Source organism: Cavia porcellus, unplaced genomic scaffold (assembly GCF_034190915.1).
Source record: "Cavia porcellus strain 051 isolate PalLab524CR breed Dunkin Hartley unplaced genomic scaffold, mCavPor4.1 scaffold_29, whole genome shotgun sequence".
NCBI lineage: Eukaryota > Metazoa > Chordata > Mammalia > Rodentia > Caviidae > Cavia > Cavia porcellus.
Window position 1 is genome coordinate 27,309,881 of NW_026947512.1, and position 25,772 is coordinate 27,335,652.

Genomic DNA, 25,772 nt, shown 5'->3' on the forward strand with positions numbered 1-25,772 from the left:
TAAGGATTTGTTGTGGTAAGATTGATGGTAAGCAAATTTTTTTTTCTTTACCTTTTTTTCTAAATAAAAGACACTTAAGCAAAACAGTATAGCTTAGTTAAGTATCATCTTGAAACATTTTTCCTTGTTAATCAAAGCTAACAAATCTTGAAAGGCCCAATCCAAAAATGAGTATCTCAAATGAACAGATACTTCTTAGATGAAGAAACAGCAAATAAATGTATGAAAAACATGTTCAGCATCACTGTTGATTTGAGAAATGCAACTTATAACAACACTGAGATTCCTTCACGCTCCAGAAAAATGTTAGCTGGACACTTTATTCCATACCTGTGATCCAACACTTACAAGGCTGAGGCATGAGGATTTCTGTGAGTTTGAGGTCAGCGGGGGCTACATTGTGAGGTCAGTGCCAGCCTGAATTATAGAGTGAGACTCTGACTCAAAGAAAATCAGAAAGAATAGCTATCATTAAGAAATCAACCAATAAAACAAGTGTTGGCAAGCCTGTGAGGGAAAAGGAACCCTTTTCTTTTACTAGTGGGAGTGTAAATTAGTAGAGGTACCATGGAAATTAGTATGGAGATCCTTTAAAAAAATAAATTCCATTTGAGTCTGTTTCTTCCCTTCTAGGAATCTTCTCCCAGAAGTTAAAGGCATCACACTTTAGTAATAATACACTTACCCATGTTTAGAGCAGCATAGTTTACAAAAACTGAATACTGGAAACAACCCATATGCCCGTCAGTAGATGAATTGATGAAGAAAATGTATTTGCTACTCTGCCACAAAGAATACAAATTTGAGTCATTTTTAGGTAATAGATATACCTTGGAGATCATAATTTTAAGTGAAATAAATTAGACACACAAATTTAAATAGCATATTGTTACTCTTGTGTGAGAAACTCAAACATCAAATGATTCAAATGGCAGATAAATATGGGGAAGTAGGAAGGACTTATTCTAATGCTGAACACAATCAGTCAGCCACTTTTCAAGACTATGACAAAAACAAACAAACAAACAAACAAACAAAAAACAGGCACAGTGGTGCACACCTGTCATTCCAGAGCTTTTGAGGCTGAGGCAGAAAGATTGACATGAGCTCAAGGCCAGCCTGGGCTACATGGTGAGTTCAAGGCCAGCATGAACAACATAGTGGGATCCTATCTCAAAAATAAATAAAAAATAAAAATAAAAACATAAATATTTTTGTCATTCAAGTAAGTTATATTACTGTATTAGAGAATTATTGGCATATAGCATAAGTTACGAAGCAAGCAAAGTCATTAACCAAATATTAGAAAAAAAGATTTTCCATTGATTTTAAACAGAGTAACTATCATGGAAGCAAATCATTGTGATAAAGTTTCTTTGTTGATGAATATGCCATCTGTTCAAATGGGGAGGGGCACAGAGAGGGGAGGGAGGAAAAAGGAATAAAAAAGGAAATGAAGGGAAATAAGGAAATGAAACTTGTCAGTGGAGAAGTGAAGGGTAGAAGACAGGGGAGAGGAATGGGAAAAAAAGAATTAAGATATATTATGTGCAGATATAAATTCCCTACAATGAATGTGATCACTTTATATGGCAAATATGTACTAATAACAAGCATTTTATTTTGCTCAGTTTTCCTTCATATGTGAGAAAACAATGGAAAATAAGGATTTTCTTGAATGGTGGTAACTTAATTGCAATACCAACACCGGTTTTAATCTCACTAAGTTTAAATGATCAAATATGGGAAAGGTCTTACAAATTTTCTAAACATTAAAGCCATACAAGCAATGTTCACCAGGACATTGTTGACACATATAATGATTTCCAGTAATTTATTTTAGTAAGTGTCATTGACCTTCTGAAACTGCTCTTTTAACAAATATCATTGATCATGAAAACAACCTTGATTTCCAATGAAACAATTAGTTAACTTGGAGAATACTCTACATAAATACTGATATATTTCGTATTAAACTACAGGCCATGACATATACCATAAATACATTGGTCTAATGCTTCAGAGATTAATCAGCTACTTCTAAAGACTTTGTCACTCAGTTACAGTTATATTTCTATATTAGAAAATATTGGCACATAGCATAGATTATGAAATCGTTATAAATTCATTAACCAAATATTAGAAAAAAGAAATTTTTTCAATGCACTTTAAGCAGAAAGTAACTATCATGAAAGTAAAAATGCTATCATTCTGACAGTTTCTTTGTTGATGAACATGTCGTTTGAATACTACACTTCACAGTCTGGATTCAAACAAGTGAAAATAAAGTCATTTTTACTATGACAGCATTTCCTCCTGATTATAATGTATAATAGCATGTTAAATTCTACCTTCTCTTTTATTTGTAATGGTTAAATTTGGAGCAGTTCTGTTAGAATAAAATAAAAGCTTATTTATTTTTCCAGAAAATGTTGACCAGAGACTTTTTGGTCTTGTTACATGACAGTAACTAGCAAGATATTCTTGTGGCAATATGTTAAATGAACACAACACAGGTTAAATTAATTGACATTTATTTTGTCCCATTTCATATGGGACACACATGTAAGATCTTTTAAAATGAGTATGTATCTTACATCATGGCAATAAAGAGGACAGTAAAAACTCCTTTTAAAGAGAACTGGTACATATATGTGCATTTTGTGTTTTTATAAACTTTAAATACGAACACCTTTTTAATCACATTGGCAATTAAAGGCATGTAAGCTAATTTTTTAGATCATTTCTACAATATTCACTTTTAAGAACTGAATTCAGTGAGTAAAATAAATTGAGTACAAAAAAAGAAAAATTAATCCAAAGACTTACACATTATAAAAAGCTTTCAAGCTGAATTTATTAGCTTTTCTGTATCCTTTATTTCCTCTAGGCAGAGATGTAATTTTGTTTAGGTGATTTGCGGGGACAGAGTCTCGAAAATAATTTTCAAAATACTCATATTCCAAGTATATTTTTCAGTAAGTATAAATACAGTTGCTGCTTGGGGCGGTAGTAACCACTGTGTATAAACAGACCTTTATTTGAGTTTAAGCAAAAACAAATGATTTCTTTCTCCCACATGAAGTTTTTTATTTTGAATTCATGCTTTCCATCTTCAGAATGATGCTAATCTGTGTTGTATATGTAATAATTTATACTGTGTCCCTGCTTACTTCATTTTTATTTGCCTTACATTAAAAGTGATATTTTGCATTTGTTGCATTACAGAAATGACTTCACATTCTGTTTTTATTCAAAATTCCATACACCTTCTTTATAAGCAGTAGAAATCATTTTGAATTGATCACTGTTTCAAAGCTTTTTTCATCTAGGATATCTTCTCTAGAAGATATACAGTAATGGTTAGGGAGGTAAAGCATAAATAAAGAGGCAAACAATAGTTATTGTGTTTCCCTGGTTGTTTTTGAAATTTTAACTTAAAAAGAAAATATGACTTGAATCTTAACATTTTTATATGGTTTTATTACACAAAATATATTTTATAATTCTCTGAAATGGGAGTAAGAATCAGCCCGTTTAAGTGACTACCACTATTAAATTTAGGAGAGTTTACCCGAGTAGACTCACATGTGCCTGGAGGTCGTGACCCTGCATGTGGGCACAGGTGCCGCCCTATAGGTCTCCCCAGGTAGCTCTCCTGTCTACTTTTTTTATGCATTTTTCAAGTTTTTCATTCTCTATGAAACATCATTTCGCGATGCTGCACCTCATGGAGGAGTTCTGGGTGGTCTCTTTTGTAATTTTGTCAGTTCATTTAATATTTTCCTCTCAAGAAGATGTAATACAATTTATAGCATTGTGTATGATGAGTGATTCTTCTGGTTGACGTAGCATTAAATAATCTATTGTCCATTGCAATGAGTCTTCTTTCTAGGCAAATGAAAGAAATAAAATATTAAATTAAAAACATATGAGTTAAGACGCTAGCTTTTCTTAAATGGAAGAATATTTAGTTAAAAATGAGGCTTCAGAAATAAAAAATTTATTGGTATTGATTTTTTTTTTACTTAAAAAGTTAAACAGGAATTAAATACTTGATTTTAATATATATCATGGCTCCTGATATTTCCTCCCTAGTGTGACCTACCCCTATATCAGTTACTGTACTTGAGATTTTTGTACATGTATTTGAATAAGTTTTTTTAACTAAAATTATTCTTAATGAAATTTAACAGTATTCTAGTTTGAAAAAAGTGGAGCTTCTAGTTTTTAATGAGTTATACAATTTTGAGTCCTCCTTTCCATATGGTGTGCTCAATTTGGTGATCCATGTTTCAAATAATTACAGTATTATGACAAAAATCTGTCCTTCTCTTTTAGCTTCTATGTGAGCAAAATAACAATGCTGCTTCTATGCTGTTCAGTGCTCAGTATGGTTCCGTTGTGGGTCTGTTTGTACAATCTGTGCCTTTTTTCTTTTTCTTTCTTTCTTTTTTTTATCTGTGCTTTGTTTAAAGGGCTCTGGGTTCAAATTTTCAGGAAGCTAGTACACTTCAGTAAATAATGAACTGTAGATACACTGACAGAGACACATTGCTTCTTGTGGCTCTGTGAAAGTAATGATAGATATTGCCAAGACTTATAGACATTTTGGTTAGCATTCAATTGCGATCAAGGATGGAGAGTATTTCTAAATGGCCCCATTTTACTTTGTATCTTTTTGATCTCCACGAAGTACTAAAGAAACCAACACTTTCACTTTAAAGTTTCATTATCAAATTGATTTAGGGGATAGTTAATCCAGGTCATTGTATTCTAAGGCATGAACAGAGGTAAAAATGTTCTGAATAATTTTTTGATCAAATGATTTTAAAGTAGTGATAAAGTAATAATTATGATCTCATGTTCTCACAACCACTGCATGAAACACTAATTGTCCTAGATGTGATATGAAAACCAAAAATTTTGACAGCAATGTTTGATAAATTCTATCCAAATCCATTAATTGAAATAGACATTAAGTAATTACAAGGATCTGAAAAGTACTCTGATTAAAAAAAAACTACATTAGGTTTATTGTCCAAAGTATTTCACCACAAAATCTTCAAACTACTTAATGTATATGTTGCCAAATTGGATTTTCTATTGCAGTGCAAAGCAACAAATCAAACTTACACTAAAATGTTAGATATAAAAATCTTACAGTAAAAAGTTGTCATTAAAATTTAAAGGTATTCCAAACCTAAATAAATATAACGTAAATAAAAGGATCTTTCTTGACCATTAATTACCTAAATGATTTCAGTGATGCAAGTTCTCACTTACATCTTTACTGTTTACTTTTTAATAACACATATAATATCACCTTTTTTTGTACTGAAAAGATTTGAAGTTTAAACAAGTTACTATCCTGTAGGATACAGACCAAAATGTGAGAATGGTTTATGACAGGTATAAATGAATCAATTTATAAACTTAAAATGGATTGGGCATACATATTTTATGAATGCTAAATTTAACATTCCAAACTTTGAATTAATTTTATCTGTACCTGAAAAAATTTTCCTGATATTCCTTACCATATGCCATTATTATGATTTCTTTTAATCCTTCATATCTATAGGTTATATTGGAAAAGTAATAACTTCTTTTTAAATTATGAGACAGAGTCTCACTATATAATTTAGGCTCTCCTTGAACTCATAATGTAGTTTGGGCTGGCCTCCACTTCTGAAGATCCTCCTGCCTCAGCTTCTAGAGTTCTGGAATATGTGTACCATCATATCTGGTTTAAATAATGGTTTAAAAATAGACAAAACATTTTACCTCTAAACACCTGTACTTGTGTCATAAAGCTGTAATCATTTATTCAGTTTCTTACTCATGTTAATGGAATTCAATTAGAACACGTGAGAATCTCAAGATTCCCTATTTTTGGTGTATGTTGATAGCAATTTCTCAGTAGATATCTAGGGACTTGAGTACTTGGCATTTTGTCTTCTAGTCTGCATAATTTAATTTAAATGAGTAGTGAATTTTAGAAAAACTGCCAGATTACTATGGAATTAAAGTCCTAAAGATTTTTTACTCTGTGATATGCTATTTAAAATAGACCTTAAAAAGTATGGGTATTCATATAAAACCAAATTGCTGTAAGGCATAAATACATAAGCAAGTCAGTTGGAAAGCCCAGTTTTAGCTGGATACTGGGAATTTTTAACCAGTTTATTAAGAAATAAGTATGTAAATGTCAGGAATTCTCTGCTTCTTAAAATACATTGAATTTCAAATACAGGAATATTTTACTTCCATACAATATAAAATGTGTAAGTCTTATAAAAGGATGTATATAAATGTCAATAATAATATTTATGTATATGTATGCATGTTTATATAATATGCAAAGAGTAAAGCTTATTGGTTTTTTAAAAGATATTGATCTTAACATTTAAAATCTTAAAGTGTTGCCATGTAATGAAGTACTGTCTTTTTTTAACCATTCATGGATAGATACATGTAGGATATACAGATTTATTGTCTTTCATATAATTATAAGTAAAATTGTTTTATTCTCCTAACTCAATGATAACTGACCCTGTAGCACAAGTCATGACCCTGATATTGACATTTTGACCTAGAAATAATGATTAACATTTTTTCCCTCTGCTGCTTTACCAAGAATTAGTTGCCAGTTTCTGTAAATGATGATGTAATCCAGTCAAAGGTCAACTAATCTCAGCATGATTACACTTTCTAAATAGTTAAAGATTATAGGTTGGTTTAGCATATTCCGGAAGTCTTTCTTTCTTTCTTTCTTTCTTTCTTTCTTTCTTTCTTTCTTTCTTTCTTTCTTTCTTTCTTTCTATCACCAAGATTTCCACTTGTGTCAATGAGAAAGGACTGGATAAGATTATAGCTACTCACTGATCCAGGGATGATTTCCTGCTCATAATAATCCTATTAGCACATTCTGTTTTGTCATCAGCACTGGCTTTCTGTTTAATGTCTGTCATTAAGATTAACATTTGTTTTTCATCGAATAGAAATGAAAGACTTTAAATATTTTTTAAAGCACACTATGTAGTGTTTCTTCTTATATTTAGTCTCTATTTAATGTATTTTTATTCTTCTATTTCTCTCACACAAGGTGGGAAATAAATAACAAAATTATTACTAAACTAATGGAACATTATTATGTGCCAAGGCATTTCTTGGAAGTTAATTCTCATAATAGCAAATAAAGAAGACAGTGTTATTACATTTACTTTTCAATTGAGCATGAAGTTTAAAAAGCTTATGTAATTTAAATCAGCAGAGCAAGCAAAGTACTTTTGAATATTAATTGATAGTGCTAGTAGTAATATATAAGTAGAGGTCATTGTCATGGACTTTAGATTTGTAAACTCCTCTTTTAATGCGCACTAAGATGAAAGAGCTTTCTTCAATTTAATCTGCGTTTGTAACATCCACCATAGTGCATGTCCCTAGTAAATAATAAAGTTAGATTAGTATGTTCAGTTACAAATATTAACATTTTGCTCTGTATAAATATCACTGACTTAAAATATTAAGTAAACCTTTTTCACTATGAGACACTACTATTTTACAGCATGTAATTATTTTATATAATTTTTAATGTGAAAGTTAGAGGTATTTTTGTGATAGAATAATTAGCAGAAAATACTGTTCATTTGCAATTTTCCATTTAAAGGTCAATCATAATCTGAATAACTTTTATATATTAATTAATCTACAAGGTGAAAAACACGTTAAGATGTTATTTTTTATCATCCAGATTCATTTGTCTAAACATTTTAGATTATGTGTTAGCAGAATATTTAATCAAATTACAGAATTTAAAAAATTTGTTTCAACTAGATAAACACCAAAGCCAGACTAACAAGGAGTCTCAGTTGTAGAGTAATTGCATGACAGCCCAGGGTTCCATCCCTAGCATCACAAAGGAAAAATAAAAATTATGTAGTAAGCCAAAGGAATTTCAACAGTCTTTAAAATACATGCATACACATAACTTCCACTTTAAAACTAGGGAACACAAATTTAAAATAGTTGTTAATCAGAGTTTATCAAAATAAGACTGTTTTTAAAGTAATTTACTTATTGTTCATAGTTCTATTATGTAGACAGAGATGGGGTATGATGCAATCTCAGGTTCAAAGAGTCAATTATAGAACACTCCTTGGTTTGCGATATATAATAGATTTTTAAATGACATTTGCTAAAAGTTCATATCTTCCTAATTTCATCTTTCCTTTGAAAAAGTGTTTATGAAGCAATTCTACACAATTAATATGATTGCTATATACTGCAAACATATATTAATAAAAATAAAAATTCAAAAAAGGAATGATGTGACAAACACCTGTAATTCCAAGACTATAGAGGTTGAGACAGGAAAATTGCTGTGGATTTTAGGACAGCCTGGGCTACATAATCAGTTCAAGGCTAACTTGAACCACGTAGAGAGACCCTGTCTAAGAAAATTAAAAAAAGAATTTAAAACTATTCAGTAATTATAATGCATCTTAATTTAGATTAAATTACATGTTCAATTACAAATATAATTGTTGAATTACAAATATGTTTAGAACCATTATTAAATAAAAATAGTCTTTTTGCCTCATGATAATTTATGAAATTTAGTTAGTTATTACTTTCATCTGTACCCACAGTGATTTTAATGATGGTCATAAACTATGTGATAAATTGAATTGAAGAATGTGCTCAAAATTAGTGATAGTCATAATTTTTCAAAATCTATTTTGCCTTGTCACAGAAGAACACCATTTTTCAGTCAGCTAAGGCAAATCTAAACCACATAATTTGATTCAAAGTGGAAATTGACTAAAACATTAACAATCTGTGTCTAAATAATAGAACTATGAACAATAAGTAAATTACTTTTAAAAAAAGAATCTTATTTTGATAAACTCTGATTTGTCATTTTGTAATTCGGGGATCATGCTATGCAAGAAATCTCTGCTTACCCTAATATTAGAAAATTTTCTCGTATATTTCTTGTAGAAGTTTTATATTTTGGAATTTTATAGTTTGTTCTATAATCTATTTGAGATGAATTTGTCTATCATGTGAAATATGAGTTTGTCTTTTTGTTTCTTTTAGTTCACAGGCTTCCCATTATTCCAGTGCTCTTTCTATTTTATCTGTTCATGTTTGTCTGTGCTAATATCGCAGTCTTGATTATTATGGGTTTGTAACAAAATTTGCACTTAGTCCTCCAACTTTGTTCTTTTACTAAATTATTGTGACAATTAAGGTTTAGATTATTAGATCCTTCAATTTCCATCTTGACTACTATATTTTTAAAATAAATGTTACAGTTAAGTAGTATTAATCCTCCAACTTTTGTTCTTCCACTGTTATTCTGACAATTAGGATTAATATTTTTGTCCTTTTCCATCTACTTGTGATGACTATTCTGAATGCAATAGAATGGAATTTTTTTTTTTTTTTATGGTATCAGGGATATTACAACCTCGCACTTGCCACGCAGGTGCTTATGCTACTGAGCTAAATTCCCTGTCCTAGGACTAATATTTTTAAATAATATAATTTTAATTTGAGTTTTAGAATCAATTTATTAGTTATAAAAATCAAAACCTGGGATTTTGACTCGAATTGAATTTATAGATCAATTTAGTGAGATCTAGACTCTTGACTCATGAGTACTCTTGATTTTCCCACTTATTTAAACGTACACATTTGAACATCTCTATGGTACTCTATTACAGCATTCAGTCATTAATATCTTTATTCGTATTTGTCCTTGTTTAATATTTTGATGCTATTATGAATGGCATTATTCTTCTAATTTCAATTTATGGTTGTTTAATTCTAGCATAAAGAGAAGATAGAAAGATAGTTGACTCAAAACAAAACAAAAAAGTGCCTAGATAGAATGAAAACCAGGAAGTATAATAAGAGGCCAGTAGGCTTCCCTGGTAATTTAGGTCTAGCTAACTTAGGTCTGAATTAGGGAATGAACATTCTAACCCTCTTCATTGGTTGATTCTTCTATGTATAGTCAAGCAAAATATAACAAGATTTTAGATAACATTTGAATGCTTAAACTTAAGCAACTTGACTGTCTTCCTTTCTTTTCGTAGCATTTTCTGGAAAATGTTAGTTATGCATACATTGGTTACATTTTTGAATAGATCTTATTTTAGATAAAATGTGAAAACTCTATAGACATCTCTTATTACTATAGCTTTCTTTGTTTATATGAGTCACCATTGGAAAAGCTTCATAAAAGCATGGTAATATTACATAGTTGAGGAAATAAGCAGATCTGAATCAACTCATTGGTTTCTTGGCTTACACAAAATTCTGAAGCAATTTTACTCAACCATTTTGGTCACTTGGAGTTAAAAAACTGAAGAATTCTTACATCAGAAGTATAGTGATAAATATCTTCTCTCTTGATCTATCTGCTTATATGCTTACTCTTTCATCTAATTTTTGCCAAACTTTGATATTATAAAAGAAGATTTACAAGGTTTGTTTTGTTTTTTCTCTTTTTCCTTTTAAATAAAATTTTTAAAAAATTTTAAAAAAAGAAGATTTACGACTATTGAGTATTTATGACGTATAACTTATACTAATAGGAAACTTATCTAGAAAGGCTAGGAAAGGGAATTTTGGTACTTAGACACTGAACATAATGTAGTTTTTCATGGTTGTCATAATTCTGCTGCCCTCTAGTTGCAGACAGAAGCAAGTTATCATGGGTGTCCAAAAGTATACAATGAGTTTTTTGAACAACTTTTTAGAAGCATAATTTACACACCATCAAATTCATGCACTTTAAATGTAAATTTAATCATACTTTAACATACTTACCGACTCATGCAGCCATTCCCACAAATCCAGTTTTAGAACATTTCCATCACCACGTATCTACTGTAACTCCCAGGAAACCACTAATCTGCTGTCTTTTTTGGGAAAATTCCACATAAACAAAAACGAGTTATTGGCATCTGACTTCACTCAATAAATTTTTTGAGCTTGTCTATGTTGTAACATGTATAAACCAGTAGTATGAACCTCTTTTTCCCTCCCTCCTTCTTTCTCCTTTTCTTTCATTCCCTTCCTCCCTCTTTCATAAATAGTACTTCTTTATAGTGTTAGGCTATTTATTTGTGCTTCTATTACCAAATATTTGAGTCTGATTAGGATGTAAAAAGCATACATTTGTTTTTCATAGTTCTGGCACTATGATGTCTAATGTACCATAGACTTGGTGTTTGGTGAAGGCCATCTATGTTCAAGATGTTCCTTTGGTGCTATATCCTCAAATGGTGGAAAGTGAAAGGGCAAGAAGAGTCCTAGCTAGTTCTTTTTTTGCCATTTTATAAGCTTACTATTCCTATTTTTGTGCCATTGGCTTATAACTTAATTTTTACTAAAGATTCATTCTCAATGTTGGCACACTAGGGATTTAAGATTCAGAATGAATCTTAGAAATGGTGACACAAACATTGAAGAGATAACATTTCAATCCTTGCTCCCTTTCTACACATAAAATAAATATATTTCATCTTAATAGCTCCAAAAGAATTAACATGTTCTTGTACCAAGTATATTGAAATCCAACAAAGTAAACACTAAATCCTGAGGTTTGAGGTAAATTTCTTAGACCCATGTCATAACTTTTGAACACAATGATTGGAGTCCAAGGCTTTGGAAAGTCCCATGGATCTTCTGGGTATAAGCCATACATTTGCCTTCCTGAGCTGGAGTTTGGTAGCTATAACTCTCCTGTGTTGGCAATGCATTTCATCGTGGATTGACAAAACAGGGTCTGAGGGAGTTCCTGATATCAGGCATAACCCTAGTTGGGGCTTCACTAATGTGACTCTTCTTTCTGGCTGCATGGCTCTACTGGGCATGTTTTGAAAGCTATGTAGCATTTATTTATAGCTCATGCATTCTGCACACCTGCAGTGTTAATGCTGCTAAGTTAACCATGTTAATGCTGCTAAATTAATCACTTATTTCCTGTGGAACAGTGGACTGAGCCAAATATGGCCTTCTGGAGATGCCTTTGTACTCATGAGCCACACCTCTGGTGGCTCAGGAATTCTGTGCCAGAATGCACCAACCCAGAAACCGACAAACACCTGAGTACCTTTTCTGAAATCATTCTACTCCAGGCGCTGACACTCTTGGCCTCATAGATATGACAATCTCAAAGATCTCTCAAATGCCTTCTTTCCATTTTCTCCATGAATAGCATCTGGCTTCATTCTATTCAAACTAATCCCCACCCTTTGTACTTTCTCTTGCAGACCATTTTTATTCTATGCAATCTGGCCAGGCTGCGAATTTTTCAAATCTTTATATTCTGCTTCTCTTTTGGTTAGAAATTCCATCTTTAATCCATTTTTGTCTTTTCTCAATTTAGCATACTGACAGGAGATGCCATTCAGTATGTTACATACTGCCAAATATTCTAGCACATCCTTCTAGCTATGCACATATTACATATTCTAGCTGTCTTTGTGTGTTACCCAAGAAATTCAGTGTATTTATTTCACATGGTACTGAAATATACTTCAGGATATTTTGGTTAACATTTGCAGCTAGCTGTTAATCAAAATAAGACTGTATCTGGTTAGTGGTATATGATGAATAGAAAACCTTAACATTTTTTTTCTGGAAAAAATTGTATGTATAAATAGAATTTTTATAAAATGGCTTTTGATTTTGAAAGAATAAAGATAAATAATTGTCTAGTTTTCACATTTTATTTTTAATGTGTATATATTTCTTTAGCATTTGTGGAATCCAACATCTGGAACGAATAGGAAAGAAGCTGAATCTGTTTGATTCCCTTTATTTCTGCATTGTGACGTTTTCCACTGTGGGTTTTGGTGATGTCACTCCTGAAACATGGTCCTCCAAGCTCTTTGTCGTTGCTATGATCTGTGTTGCTCTTGTGGTTCTACCAATACAGGTAAAGATAATCTTTTTAGATTTTAGAGGAATACATAGTCTTATAAAAATTGAATATTCTGTATTTAACAAGAATTCACGGTAGTTTACTTAGGTAACAATAATATAGTAACACATACTATTGGTATGTTTAATTATTGTAGAGTATTTAGCTGTATTAATTACATGAAAATATAACTAAATTTTAGGATAATAGACTATGGAAATAAATTTGTGAATGATCGATTTTTAATAGTTCTTGAACATATACCGAAAATCCATGGAATCCAATGTCTTAAAAATTATCTATGTTGAGCAACTAAGATAAAATATGGACATATTTTGTGTATAAACATCATGCAGCACTTTTAAGTAAAGATGTAGCTGAGGAATAAAAGTATAATATGTGACTAAAGAGAAGTAGAAGCAATTTCCAACTGTTTCATATAACGAGCCCTGGATGCCCTTGTGTGAGCAGGTCAGAAATGAGATATAGTTAGTAGCAATTATACTTGCATGGTCATTACACAACTTTGATTATAAGGCATTTAAATACACCTCTGTAGATAAGAGTGGACCTTTTCACTCATATGACTTTCTTTCTGACATTTCTCCCTTGAGCTCTCCAGTGTGCTCAGTTTAGGTCTACTGTACAGCTAAAATGCAGTGTTGAGTGTGTGGTAAGGTTTTTTCCACACCAGGACAAATGTAAGGTAGGCAAAATGTAAGAAATGGATGTGAAGAAATACCTATATGGATTTTCTGTATCTCTCAGCAAATGACCTACCATATTATGCTGGATATAGAGCAGATGCACAAAACCATTAGTGACCTTATATAATATAATAGCAAAATCATTTTAGTATGTTTCCTTAAAGACCTGAAGCCCTGGGGTACATTTATAGCCTCTGCAGAAATGATTTAAGTCTGTAAAAGGGATCACAGACCATTTGAATCTCAATGAGTTTATCTAAGAAATTTTATATACCTCATAGTAGACTACTGCACTGAGTTTTTAAAAAATTATCATGTCTAGTGTTTTTTATTCACATGTAAAAATACTTCACAGTTTGAACAGTTGGCATATTTGTGGATGGAGAGACAAAAGTCAGGTGGAAATTATAGTCGACATAGAGCACAGACTGAAAAACATGTTGTTCTGTGTGTCAGTTCCCTGAAGATTGATTTGCTCATGGATTTTTTAAATGAATTCTATGCTCACCCAAGACTACAGGTATGTTTCACTTCTATTATGCACAATGCTAGATCAAATCTACCAACATATTGTCAAGGTCAATTAAGGAACAGTGGTGGCTCATTCTGTAGGATTTTTATTTATACAGCCAATTTAAAAAGAATAAATGAAAAACCACAAATGTAACCAGGAACACAGACAAAAATGCTGGAAGAATAAACTATCTAAAATTTCCTTCTGTATCTACACTGAGAGACAGATGGAATTGTGTTAATGTTGGAAAGAAAAATTTTCTTTGAATTAAAGGATTGCTTTTATCCCTTGGAGAAAGCATAAATGATATTTTTATGAAACAGTGAATTTTAACATAAAATATAATAAAACAATGAAGAAGCCATTTCAATATCATCTGCTCATTTAAATACTTCAGACTTATATGAAGTATTCGTTATGGAAATGTGGAAGTCTAGAATTTCTACTTTTATTTATTTTTTTTTACAATAATAGATGAAAATATGAATTCAGCTCTTCATTTGCTAAAGCAGATAAAGTCTTTATATACTTTTACTATCCATGGTTGTGTAGCAGTGTTGATTTAGATAATTTTAATTCCTACAAATATAGTTTAGTTCAAAAAACAAGTAGTGGTCCTATATTTCCTCAGTACATTTATGTGGAGAGATTGAATAATTCCTGATCAAGACATTGCAGGAGATACCTAGTTATCCTTTCCCTATAGAGATTTATGAATATGTTGGAGACCTTCTTAAATATTATAATTTTATACTTTAAAAATTTATTAGTGATACTAAATTATATATTTCTTTGTCTTCATATAAATTCATTTTTGTTCTTTGTTCATATCTTGGATATTTAACATTTTTCATAATTTCTAGCTTATTCATTTATAGCAATCAGGAAAATTATTTTTAGGGAAAAATTTGATTTGACAATAATTAACATTCTGTATGATGTATAGAGAAAGTTCACAAAAACTCTAAACATTTCCACTAAGTATATTCCTTAGCAATAAAATACTGAATATTTACTAGAAAAACTGTATTTTATAGGTTAGTTTGTTTAAAATAATTTTATCATTTACAATACTTTTGTGTTTTTTCCAAAGGTCCATATGCTTTAAATATTTTCATTTCAAACGTTTATTTACTTTGTTAGTATTTTCAATGTTTTTATCAATTCTTATTCAAATATTCATCAGTAATTATTAAAAGTCATCTGTTCATATTGTTACCTAATGATGTATAAATCACCATAGCTGTTATTTGTTTGTTTATTTTGTCAGTCACCTGCTGGGACTGAACTCAGGGTATCACCTTATGCTTGTCAAGTGCTCTTCTGTTGACCCCTTACAGTGTCGATTCTACAGATGAAACCTTGAAGTATGAATTGATTCTTAAACACTTTCACTTGATGTGCAAAAGTATTTCAGGCTGAGTCTTTAATTATAATTAATATTTTATGGCTAAAAGAGTACTCAAAGTATAATAACTGGTTACGTGTATGGTACAAATTTATTGCAAAGAGATTAGAGTCAATTATTTTTGAGATTTGTGTATGTCTCAGTTTTAGTACATTGTAATTATACTAAATATATGCCAACATTTTAAATGCAATTATTTTTCAGTATTGAGAATTAAACATGGGACTTTCATACTGAAACTACATTCTCAGCTCTTTTTCTATTCTTATGTTGAGACAGGGTCTCAGCAAGTTTCTAAGTTGCCCAGATGGGCTAGAACTTGCATCCTCTTTCCTCAGCCTCCTAGAGTTCTAGGATTATAGGCATGTGCCATCATGCCTACTTTAAGTGCAAACCTTTATTTGTTAGTAAGAATTCATTTCAACTTGGCTTCACATTTAAAAAATATTCTTAATTATTTTATTTGCCTCTGCAGTATAAGATAAAGTATTATTGTTCCTATTGCACTGTCCCTTTTGTTTTGAATAGGATTATTATGTGGTGATTTTGTGTCCTACTGAAATGGATGTACAAGTTCGAAGGGTATTACAAATTCCAATGTGGTCCCAAAGAGTCATCTACCTTCAAGGTTCAGCCCTTAAAGATCAAGATCTACTGAGAGCAAAGTAGGTATCCTTGCCTATTTTCTATTTTTTTAGTAGTTTTGAGTGCTTTAATATCTTTTTAACCATCCTATTTTAGCAATGCTCTGTGTTATAAGATTTGTTTTGGTATGTTTGGGTATGGAAGGTAGCCTCAGTCCTGTTCCTGGTCAAATTAAAATGTTAAAGATGCAAAATCAGTGTATTTACTTATCTTTCCCAGCATTGTGTGAGGTAAAAATGGTCAACAGACTGTGTCTCCATGATGCGGGAAGTGCAACATGTATTAATTGTCTCAGTTATCACAAATGGGCAGAAATGGGTGTCCAGACTCATTGTTTCTGGAATAAATTGTAGAGTGCTCGACACTGCTTGTATTCCACAAATCAAAATCTTGGACTGAGCATTATGTGAGGTAGCAAAATAGTGATCCAGGTTTAAATTTAAAGAGTGAGCAATATGTGCTAAGGAGGTAGCAATCAAGGTGTCTGGGGTCAGAGATAATAGAATCCTTCTGGCTAGAGTGATTAGGAAGGTGAAAGGTTTCACTGAGCTACCTTCTTGGCATTGTGTATGCGTCAGAAAAGTCTGACTTAAGATTGTAGAGTTAAACCATTTGTCACAGGGCATAGGAGACTCACCACATGAGCCGTGTGAAGCATGGAAGGAAAATCTGTGGCTCTCAGGAGATCAGGACTTCAGCAAAGCAGTGCCCTTATTTCAGAAGCCAGAAGAAATCTTCAGTACAAAATGATCTTGCTAAATAATATCTGCTTCTTTAAAACTTTTAAACATGTCTTCATGTTTATCTTTGAGATGTACTACAGGCTGTTACAGATTTAAAAGTCTCCCTTCCAAATTTTATAACTTTCCCTTCCTTTTCCTTCCCTTTGTTCCCCACTCCTTTGATTTCTTTCTTCTGGTTTGCCTGTATATGTATATGTGGATGGTGTATTATTGTTTGAGTTTCTGTGCAAGTTAGCTTAGCTTAGCTTAGTTTAGCTTAGTGTGTGTGTGTGTGTGTGTGTGTGTGTGTGTGTGTGTATGTGATGGCATTGAAGAAAGAGCAAACAAGAAGTAAAATGTACTTTGTTCTGCTTGACTGTGCAGGCAATAACTGGATGGCCTCCTGGTAGTCAAGAACTCCAAAACTATATCTGATTTGTAAATATTAAAGCCAATTTAGTATAGGAATTTTTCAGTGATTTTTTTTCTCTGAAACAAAAAAAATTATCCCAAACTATGAGGATATAATGAATGGTACATAATTGATTTAATATTGCTGAGATTTTGTTAGTGTTTTTGGTGGATTAAATATTTCATATATGTTGTCTTTCTGTAAGGACGTTCTATAAATCTTGAAATGTTTTTGAGTACCTCAAGAAAACCCTTGCTTTGGGTGTCCATGGTTTGTTATCATTTTTGACTTGGGTGCTCTACAGGAAGATTTACTTAGACATTAATAGAATATGGAGTTTTATATTAATTTGTGTGGATAATTATTTGTGCTTAGTTTGTTTTATGAATTAGGTTCTTATCAAAATAAACATGGGCAATGTCCGTAGTATTTTCTGTATGAATTTGTGTAACACATGAAGCTTTTTCTTCTGTCTAAGAAACTAATCTGAGCTGTTAATATCCAAACTGGAAATTATTTAAGATTAACATTTCCAATTTATTGTTGGTAAATTAATTTATTGGCAAAGTCAATCACATTTACAGGAAATATTCCTCATGGAAATGAAAGAGAGAAAGAAAAAGACAGAGAAAGAAAAAAGAAAGGAAGAAAGGAAGGAAAGAAAGAAAGAAAAGATTACAGATAGGAAGCCAGCTGCTAATACTCTAAAAACTGAGTTAAGAGAGAAGTTAGTGTGGTAGAGTATCCATTTTTATGTTTATTTCTAATCCTAATTTCATATAAAAGATTTGGGATTTAATGTTAACTAATACATTCTTCAACACAATTCCCCATGCAAGGAACAAGGAGTAGAATTCTCCAAACAAGTTCCAAAGGTCAGTTGCATGAATTTTGAATTGCTTTGTTGAAAATGATGTTTAGAAAGTGTTATCCAATACTCACGTAATCTTAGTGCTCATGACTCAACAGTCTGCTGGACTGTTTGGATTGGATTAATTTCATGGACATTTTATCTTTCCATAGAAAAATGTTTTTCAGAAAGGGCTTATTTTTTCACAGTGTACCAAAAAATGAAGTCATTCTTCATTTTGAAAATAAACATTTTTCTCCTTATAAGACATTATGTATCAAGCACTAAGGCATATTTCTTTATCATTAAGTTTAAGAAAGAATGTTAGCATGAGGGGAAGGGGTTTGGAACAAGACAATGAATCATCTCTAGGAAATGAGTATACACTAGATTTTGATTTGTGAATACTGAGCAGAGCTGTGGCCTCTCATATATTAAAGGAAGCACGAAGTTGAAATGTAATTAATCACAAAATATAGGCCAGTATCTCACCTTAATTTATGTAAAGCATACAGGTTAAAGTATATAATAAGAAAAGGTAATAGAGTTTTGTACTTTGTTCTTAAACTACTATAATATGCATATATGAAAATATAGATCCATTCCAACAAAAAGTTTTTTAAGTGTCAAATATAGTCTTGTTACAAGAAATTCTACTTTTTCTTAGCTATGAATACACATATTCTATGTGTAGTGTATGTACCAAGGGTTAAAATACTACTTTTTCAGACAATTTATAGCTCTTTCAGTATGAGATTGTTTTGTTTTTCTGTCTCTATTTAGGATGGATGATGCTGAAGCCTGCTTTATTCTGAGCAGCCGCTGTGAGGTGGACAGAACATCATCTGTAAGTTTCTAAATTCTCCCTTAGTAAATTATATATTCCACAGATTGGAAGACTTTTGTTAATTTGATTTTTTAAAAAATTACCAATGGTAAATATTGATGAACTGAAAACTTTACTCAAGGGTAGAAAGTATGTCTTAACTGTTTTGGCCATAATATAAGGTAAATTGTGCTACTGTCTGTTTCAACAAGAGTGTTGAAGTAAATTCTGCTAATTTTGCTTTCTATTGATCAAAATTAAACAGAACTAGACCATTTTTTTGTGTGTGCGTTAAATATGTCCTACATATAATTTAAAGTGGTTTCAATTGGTTTCAAAGTGGTTTCAAACCAATTTCCTCAACTCTAAACCGAGGTAGGTAGATCAAGTAATCTGCATTGGAATCAACTGGAGAGTGTCTAAGAGATGCACATTTGAAGAAACTCTATTCAGGATATCTGGGGTGGTGTTCAGAAATCTGTGTTTTTAAAAAGATCTTCAGATGATTATGAAACACATCTAATTTTGGTGACATTTGAGTTACAGTTAGGTTCAAAGTTTTAAAAGATTACAATTAAGTTAAATAAATTGTTAAATAACTTTTACATTTAAAAATCTATCATATTTATATATATTGTAATTAAAATGCTTTATTATTTTAAATACTGTTACTTAATACATTTTAAAATTAACAAACTTACTTTGGGCCATATCTGTGGTTCACAGACAAAGGGGAGTACTTGCTAGCTTCTATAGAGAAAATGCAAAATATGCATATTATTTTTTTTACATTTCTGGGTCATCAATTAGGCACACTTTATTATACTATGACTCTTAAATGTTGCAAGCTCTGTGATGTCCTTGCTCTAATTTATCAAAACTTCTTAGTCTTTTTAATAAACTTGAAGCCAGCATTGTCAGTCTTCTTTTGAATAAGACTGATATGGATTGAATTCTTTCCTCTTAGAATTCATATGTTGCAGTATCAAACACCAGTATCTCAGAATAGGAGAGAAAGTTTTAGAGACCATGTTTTAGAGATAAGATTTTAGAGATGATATTTAAGAGAAATAATCAGCCAAAGGATGAGGCTTCTTCCAGTATGACTAATAAATGATAATAAAAGGGCATGTTTGAGAGCAGTGTTCAGGGACAATCCCAAATTAACCTGAAGCAGTCAAAAAGGGAGCCCTGGTACAGAGTGTTTCTCACAGATTTTAGATGATACCAGTTTCACAATGCCTTGAATTTACATTTCTAGCATCTACAGTAAGTTTCCATTGTTTAAGCCTGCCAACATGGAATACTAATTTTTTTTGGAACACTTTGTTATAGTTGCCTCAGAGATCTAATAGTTGGGTATCAACCAAAAAAGTGATGCAAAAGTAGTAAAATATTAGTTTTTGAAAAAAATATATATTTAAAAATTCACTACTCTTCCTTTTCCACATCTACTGCTCTGACTTGGACAACATCTTCTGTAGTTTGACACTACTTTGGTAGTTCCTTACTTTTTTATTTGGTACTAGGTGCCCTGAACATTTTTATAGAAGATGTATGTTTGAACTGAAAATAACCATAAATGCTAGGTTTCTGGATTTTTTGATTTATATAATTATGAATGTTGTGCCCTTTAAGTGGGAAGTTTTTTTTAAATACTTGTAGCCTTTCAGTATCTTTAATGACTTTATATAGTAATGGAAGTATAAGCATTAGGAAATAAATACTTAATAGCTTCTTGAATACCCTTTCCAATGTGCATTGGGGAGCTTCTAGATACACAAAGCGTTGGTACTTTATGAAATTGACAGGGAGTGAATATGGAGATTGATATCCTGAAAGACAAAGGGTTTGCTGGCTGATTAAAAGGCAGTAGAATTTTGGAAGGCAGATAGCAAGTAGAAAAGTGGCAGGAGGTTCAGCCAGAAGGAAACTGAAATTTAGGTTGGGAGAGAAAGCAAATCACAAGCAGGTTATTTTCTGCAGTCAAAGTTTAAAAGTCTCAGAAAATAGAGCTACTATGAGAATAGGGTAATAAGTAAAATTGAAAAAATGAAAAATAGTTACAATTCTATAAGGGATAGGGTTACTTTTGATTTGTGCAGATATGCAATTGCTCATTACTTTCCTAAAGTGGAAAAGTGGTTTACTAACTGGGTAATCTGAACATTTGGGTAATTTGTGAGCATAAATTGTGATTATCTACTTGACTGGATTAAGAAACACCTAATAGTGAATCAACTTGTGCTTGTATCTGTCAGATGTTTCTAGAGATGGCTGGCATCAGGCTCCTATACCGCAAGGAAAGGAGTGACCCATCCTAATTGTGGGTAGCGAGGTATAAAGGCTCATCCTGAATGAAATGGAAGGGGAAGGTCAGCTTTTCTTTGGAAAGCTCCATTTTGCTTCAGTGAGGCATTTTAGCTATTGCCTTTGACTAGAGACATCAGATTGGTTTGCTTTAGCCTTTTAATATAGACTTTTACCTGTCCCTCTCCAAGAAGTGTCCAGGTCTTCAGTTTAGGACTTGTGTTGCCTCATTGATCCTTTTGTTCTGTGACTTTCAGCTTCTTAGGCAGAATAGCTACCAGATCCTCTGTCCTTGAAACGTAAAGATGGCCAATGTGCACTATCGTGCCTCTGATCCTGTAAGCTCAGCTAACAAGTCCTGTAAGCTATATCATACATATATATATATACACATATGTATATATATGATATATAGCATATATATATATATATATGTATATAATTCCTCAGGTGATTCTGTTCTAGGAGACCCTAACCGATAGATTCTTTTCAAAGCCAGTAGGTGTTTTTGAAGGTCTAGATATGTTCTACAATTAGGAAAATTGAGAACAAGTTGAGTCACTGGTTATGACTTGCTTCCAGATGGTCCTGAGAACCCTCAAAACAAAATTCACATCTCTAGCATCACAAGATTGGAGATATTTTCTCTGGAAGAAGAGTCATAGGAAAAGAAAATATCCCCTCTGTGTGTGTGCATGTGTGTGTATTCAAATAAAGAAACTAAACAGGGATGCTATTGTCACAGTCAGAGCATCTTGATCAGAGATTCATGAAGAGAACATCATCGTTACTGGTAGTTTCATAGAGTTCTATGTCTTAAAACGAAGTTTAAGGAGGAAGGGAAAATATAGTATCTGTAAATGCCATAAAGTACGCTACATCTCTGCTCCTTTGACAGTGGAGAGTCTCTCACCTCTTGAGTGTAGAAACTTATGAAAATCTCTGCAGTCTTTCAGAGACAGAAATTTTCAGGGAATTATTAGAAAATGGACTGCAGTCTATTCCTAGTGTGCTCGTATCTGAATATCCATAGGTTATCATTTATCTTTTTAAGAAACCATCCTTACCTGCAGTTGGACACAATCATTCTAGTGAAGATTTATCTAGAATGCACATACAGAACTAGATAAATTATGCATTATTAAGTATTTAACAATGTTAGTAAAGAGAACCATATGTTGCTTGGTAATAAATTTTCGTGCATGTTATTTACTATTTTTGAGGAACATGCTGTTACACTCCCTAGTATAAGCAGTGCTACATTATGTTTTCACTTAGATTGGTTAAACAATTTTAATAGTTCCCAGCCCTTTTCCTATAGCACTTGGTTTTAAATTCATTCAGGAGAGTTGAAATTGCTACTCTTTGGTTCTTCTCAAATTAATAAAATATGCTTGCAAAATATGTAGGCTAGTTTGTTTTTATTTTATTTTTGTTGTTGTTGTTTTCATTCTCTGTATTGAATACATGAGCTCTTAGTCCAGATGAATTATTTTAGTCACCTTTCTTACTAAGTAAGGTGTTCCATTTGGGAGGTAGGTAAACAAAGAGAAAAAAAAAGTTCCTCATTATGATACTCAATCTTGCTACAATTTAATTATTTTACATGCATGTATCTTTTTAAAAATTGTTTTCATTTTTCAGAAAATGAACTCATTAGCCTTTAATATGATCAAGGCAGTGTCATGGTCATTTCTACTTCCAGTAGATGGTGAATGTCTTGCAATGACCATGAAGCTTGTATCTTTGATGTGTTCTTACCTGATGTAGTATCCTCCAGTTAGCTAAGTATTCTCAATTTTAATTAAAGTTGCTCACATTATGCAACTCAGCTATCTGAAAAGATTATAGGGCATTCCTTGGGGAAATAGTTTCACTTTCCTACAAAGGATAATAGTCAAAGCTCATTCTTACATAGTGTACTCTTCAACATGAGTTGAAATGGTGTTGAAACAATTAGGATAAAGGTATAGGTTTGTATTTTACTGACATTGTTAATGTATTTTAAAATAAGTGAACAAAAATATGAGATCAATCATATTGAATCTTTGAGAAATACTTGCTAAGCAGTTAAAATTGGGTAAGAAAATTTTCTTTCCTTAGTTTCAATTCCAAGGATAAGTGTGTGAGATTAATTAATGAAGTGCTTACCATTTCTTCAGGAAGACATGATTTAGGTTCAAATTGGAAACATTTGTCCTTAGAGCACATCAAAAATGATGTCTCAGGGGTGACATTGTCTTGTAATATTTTCTGACTGTACCTGTGCATATGTGTCAGTGATATTTTCCTATCACTAGGATGAAATACTTAACCTCCACGACTTAAAGAAGTTTGGTTCACAGATTTAGAGGATGCATTCCAAAGTCAGCTGGCTATAAGGTCTGGCTCTCATGGCACAAAAGTGTGATGTAACAAAGCTGCTTGATTCATAGGGAACAGAAAACAGGCCCGGGCAACAGCAAAAGAGTGGAAGGGGTGAGGGACCAGATACAGACTCAAAACTCTTCTCTTTGACTGATCCCAAAAGTGTGCTTTACTAATACAATGAGTAGAATCAAACTTGTGGAGTTGGCAATTAACTATAATTATCACAACATACCTGAATTAATAATAATCTGTTGTAAATAAATAATGCACTTTTTAGATCCAAGCAGCTAAATTTGTTGATACATAGGTATTATTTTAAAGGTGTTTTCTTCAAGGTAATTCCTAATCATTCTAATGCATTATGAAAACTTGCTTTTTATATGGTTTACTTTGACATAGTACAATATTTAGAATATTTTACTGGCACTGTATTTCTGGGAAGTATATTTTCATTTTATTGCTAAGTGTCTAAAATTAGATGAATATGTTATTTTGTTTCTTTAGTAATACTTTTACAAATCAGGCAAAAACATTTTCAACCCTAGAAAATTTTTGAGTCTGCTTTTCTGGTCAGAAGAAGAGGAGTGTTTTAACACCAAAATTAATATTAAGAGGGTTATAGAACTCTCTGCTTTGTAATTAAAAATGTTTCATAAAAGTAAGTTCACATCCATGTCAAATTTTACATTATTATGAAATCAACAGATTATCATCAATTTGAAAATGATAGCAGACTTAACCTTAGTAAATTATCTTTTATAAAAATTTGAATTCCCTAAAGTATTTTTTAAAAAATCATATAAGTGTGCCTTCCCTGGGGTCAGAAACCTTTCTAAGGGCTGGCGATATGGCTCAGAGGCAAGGTACTTGCCTTGCAAGTGTGAAATCCTGAGTTCCATTCCTGGTATCAAAACAAAACAAGATGCACAAAGAAACACCTTTCTGACTATTCTACATTAGTTTTATTTAAAAGAATAAAGCACATGATGCATACTTTTAAAAGAACATGCCTACTTTTTTTCTTAACAGGATAACAGATTGAAAACAGTATTAATTTTCTACAAAAATCTTTAAAACTTTTGGTCAACATTTCTACTATTGGTATGCATTTTTTGTAACATTTTTCCAAGTCCATTTAATAAACAATGTAAAAATGAACCAAATGGATTTGACACTTATTGAAAAGCCTTCACATGGCCAGGCATTTTATGAACATTATATTATTTCATACAGTTGCTTCATAGATGAGAGAACCAAAGCTGAGAATGCTGATAAGATTTCTCAGACAGGCAGAAACCAGCTTAGTACATTCCAGAATCCTTCTCAGTATAACAGCCTGCTCCCTATCATGACTAGAGCTTACTTTTCAAAGCTCTTTTTATTTATTCTAAATAAAAGTTGTACTGCTTAAAATTCATAATCTGAATAACATCTTCAGTGCCTCAGGCATTAGCTTCCTTTCATACTTGCTCCTGTCCTTAGTCCATGCTTTAAGAGAATATATTGATTTATATATGATTATAGACATCTACCTATTAACCCAGTACTCTGGTAGGATGAGGCTGGAGGATCACAAAGTGGAGTCTGTTCTGGGCAATTTAGTGATTTGAGGCTGTGTTTCAACAATAAATAAGTAAGTAAATAAGTAAATACAGTCTAGGGTTATAGCTCAATGTGAAAGCCCTGGGTTCAGTCCCCAGAGTGAAAAGGAGGTTAGAAGGCCAGGAAAATGGCTCAGTGGCACAGCACTTGCCTGGCAAGTACAAAGGTCTGAGTTTGATTTCTGGTACCAAAAATAAAATAAAATAAAAATAAAAGAGGCTGGGAAGGAAGAAAAGAAAGAAGCAGGGAAAGGAAGAGGACACAAATGATTACTGACTTTGTTTCTATCAGACTATTTTGTATTCTTTTTATTACCCTACTTTGTGAGAAAAAGGAATTTTCTTGTCTCCTCTTTGCTTTAACTTTTATTTTCAACTTCAATTTTGGTCATGGGTACATGCATTTTTATATTTTTAGATATTCCCTGTAGTCTGAATTATCCTTTGTGCCACTATTTATT

The 25,772-nt window shown here is 31.9% G+C and overlaps 1 protein-coding gene across 8 annotated transcripts in view; it reads left to right on the top strand.

The window, feature by feature from the left end:
- Positions 1 to 25,772, top strand: part of Kcnt2 (potassium sodium-activated channel subfamily T member 2) — a 335,807-nt gene that overhangs the window by 137,052 nt on the left and 172,983 nt on the right. For all 8 annotated transcript variants that reach the window (XM_063239808.1, XM_063239807.1, XM_063239809.1 and 5 more), the window contains 4 exons: positions 12,781 to 12,961; positions 14,009 to 14,173; positions 16,104 to 16,240; positions 18,988 to 19,051. In XM_063239808.1, the coding sequence (XP_063095878.1) occupies positions 12,781 to 12,961; positions 14,009 to 14,173; positions 16,104 to 16,240; positions 18,988 to 19,051 (547 nt within the window). The remainder of the gene's footprint in view (positions 1 to 12,780; positions 12,962 to 14,008; positions 14,174 to 16,103; positions 16,241 to 18,987; positions 19,052 to 25,772) is intronic.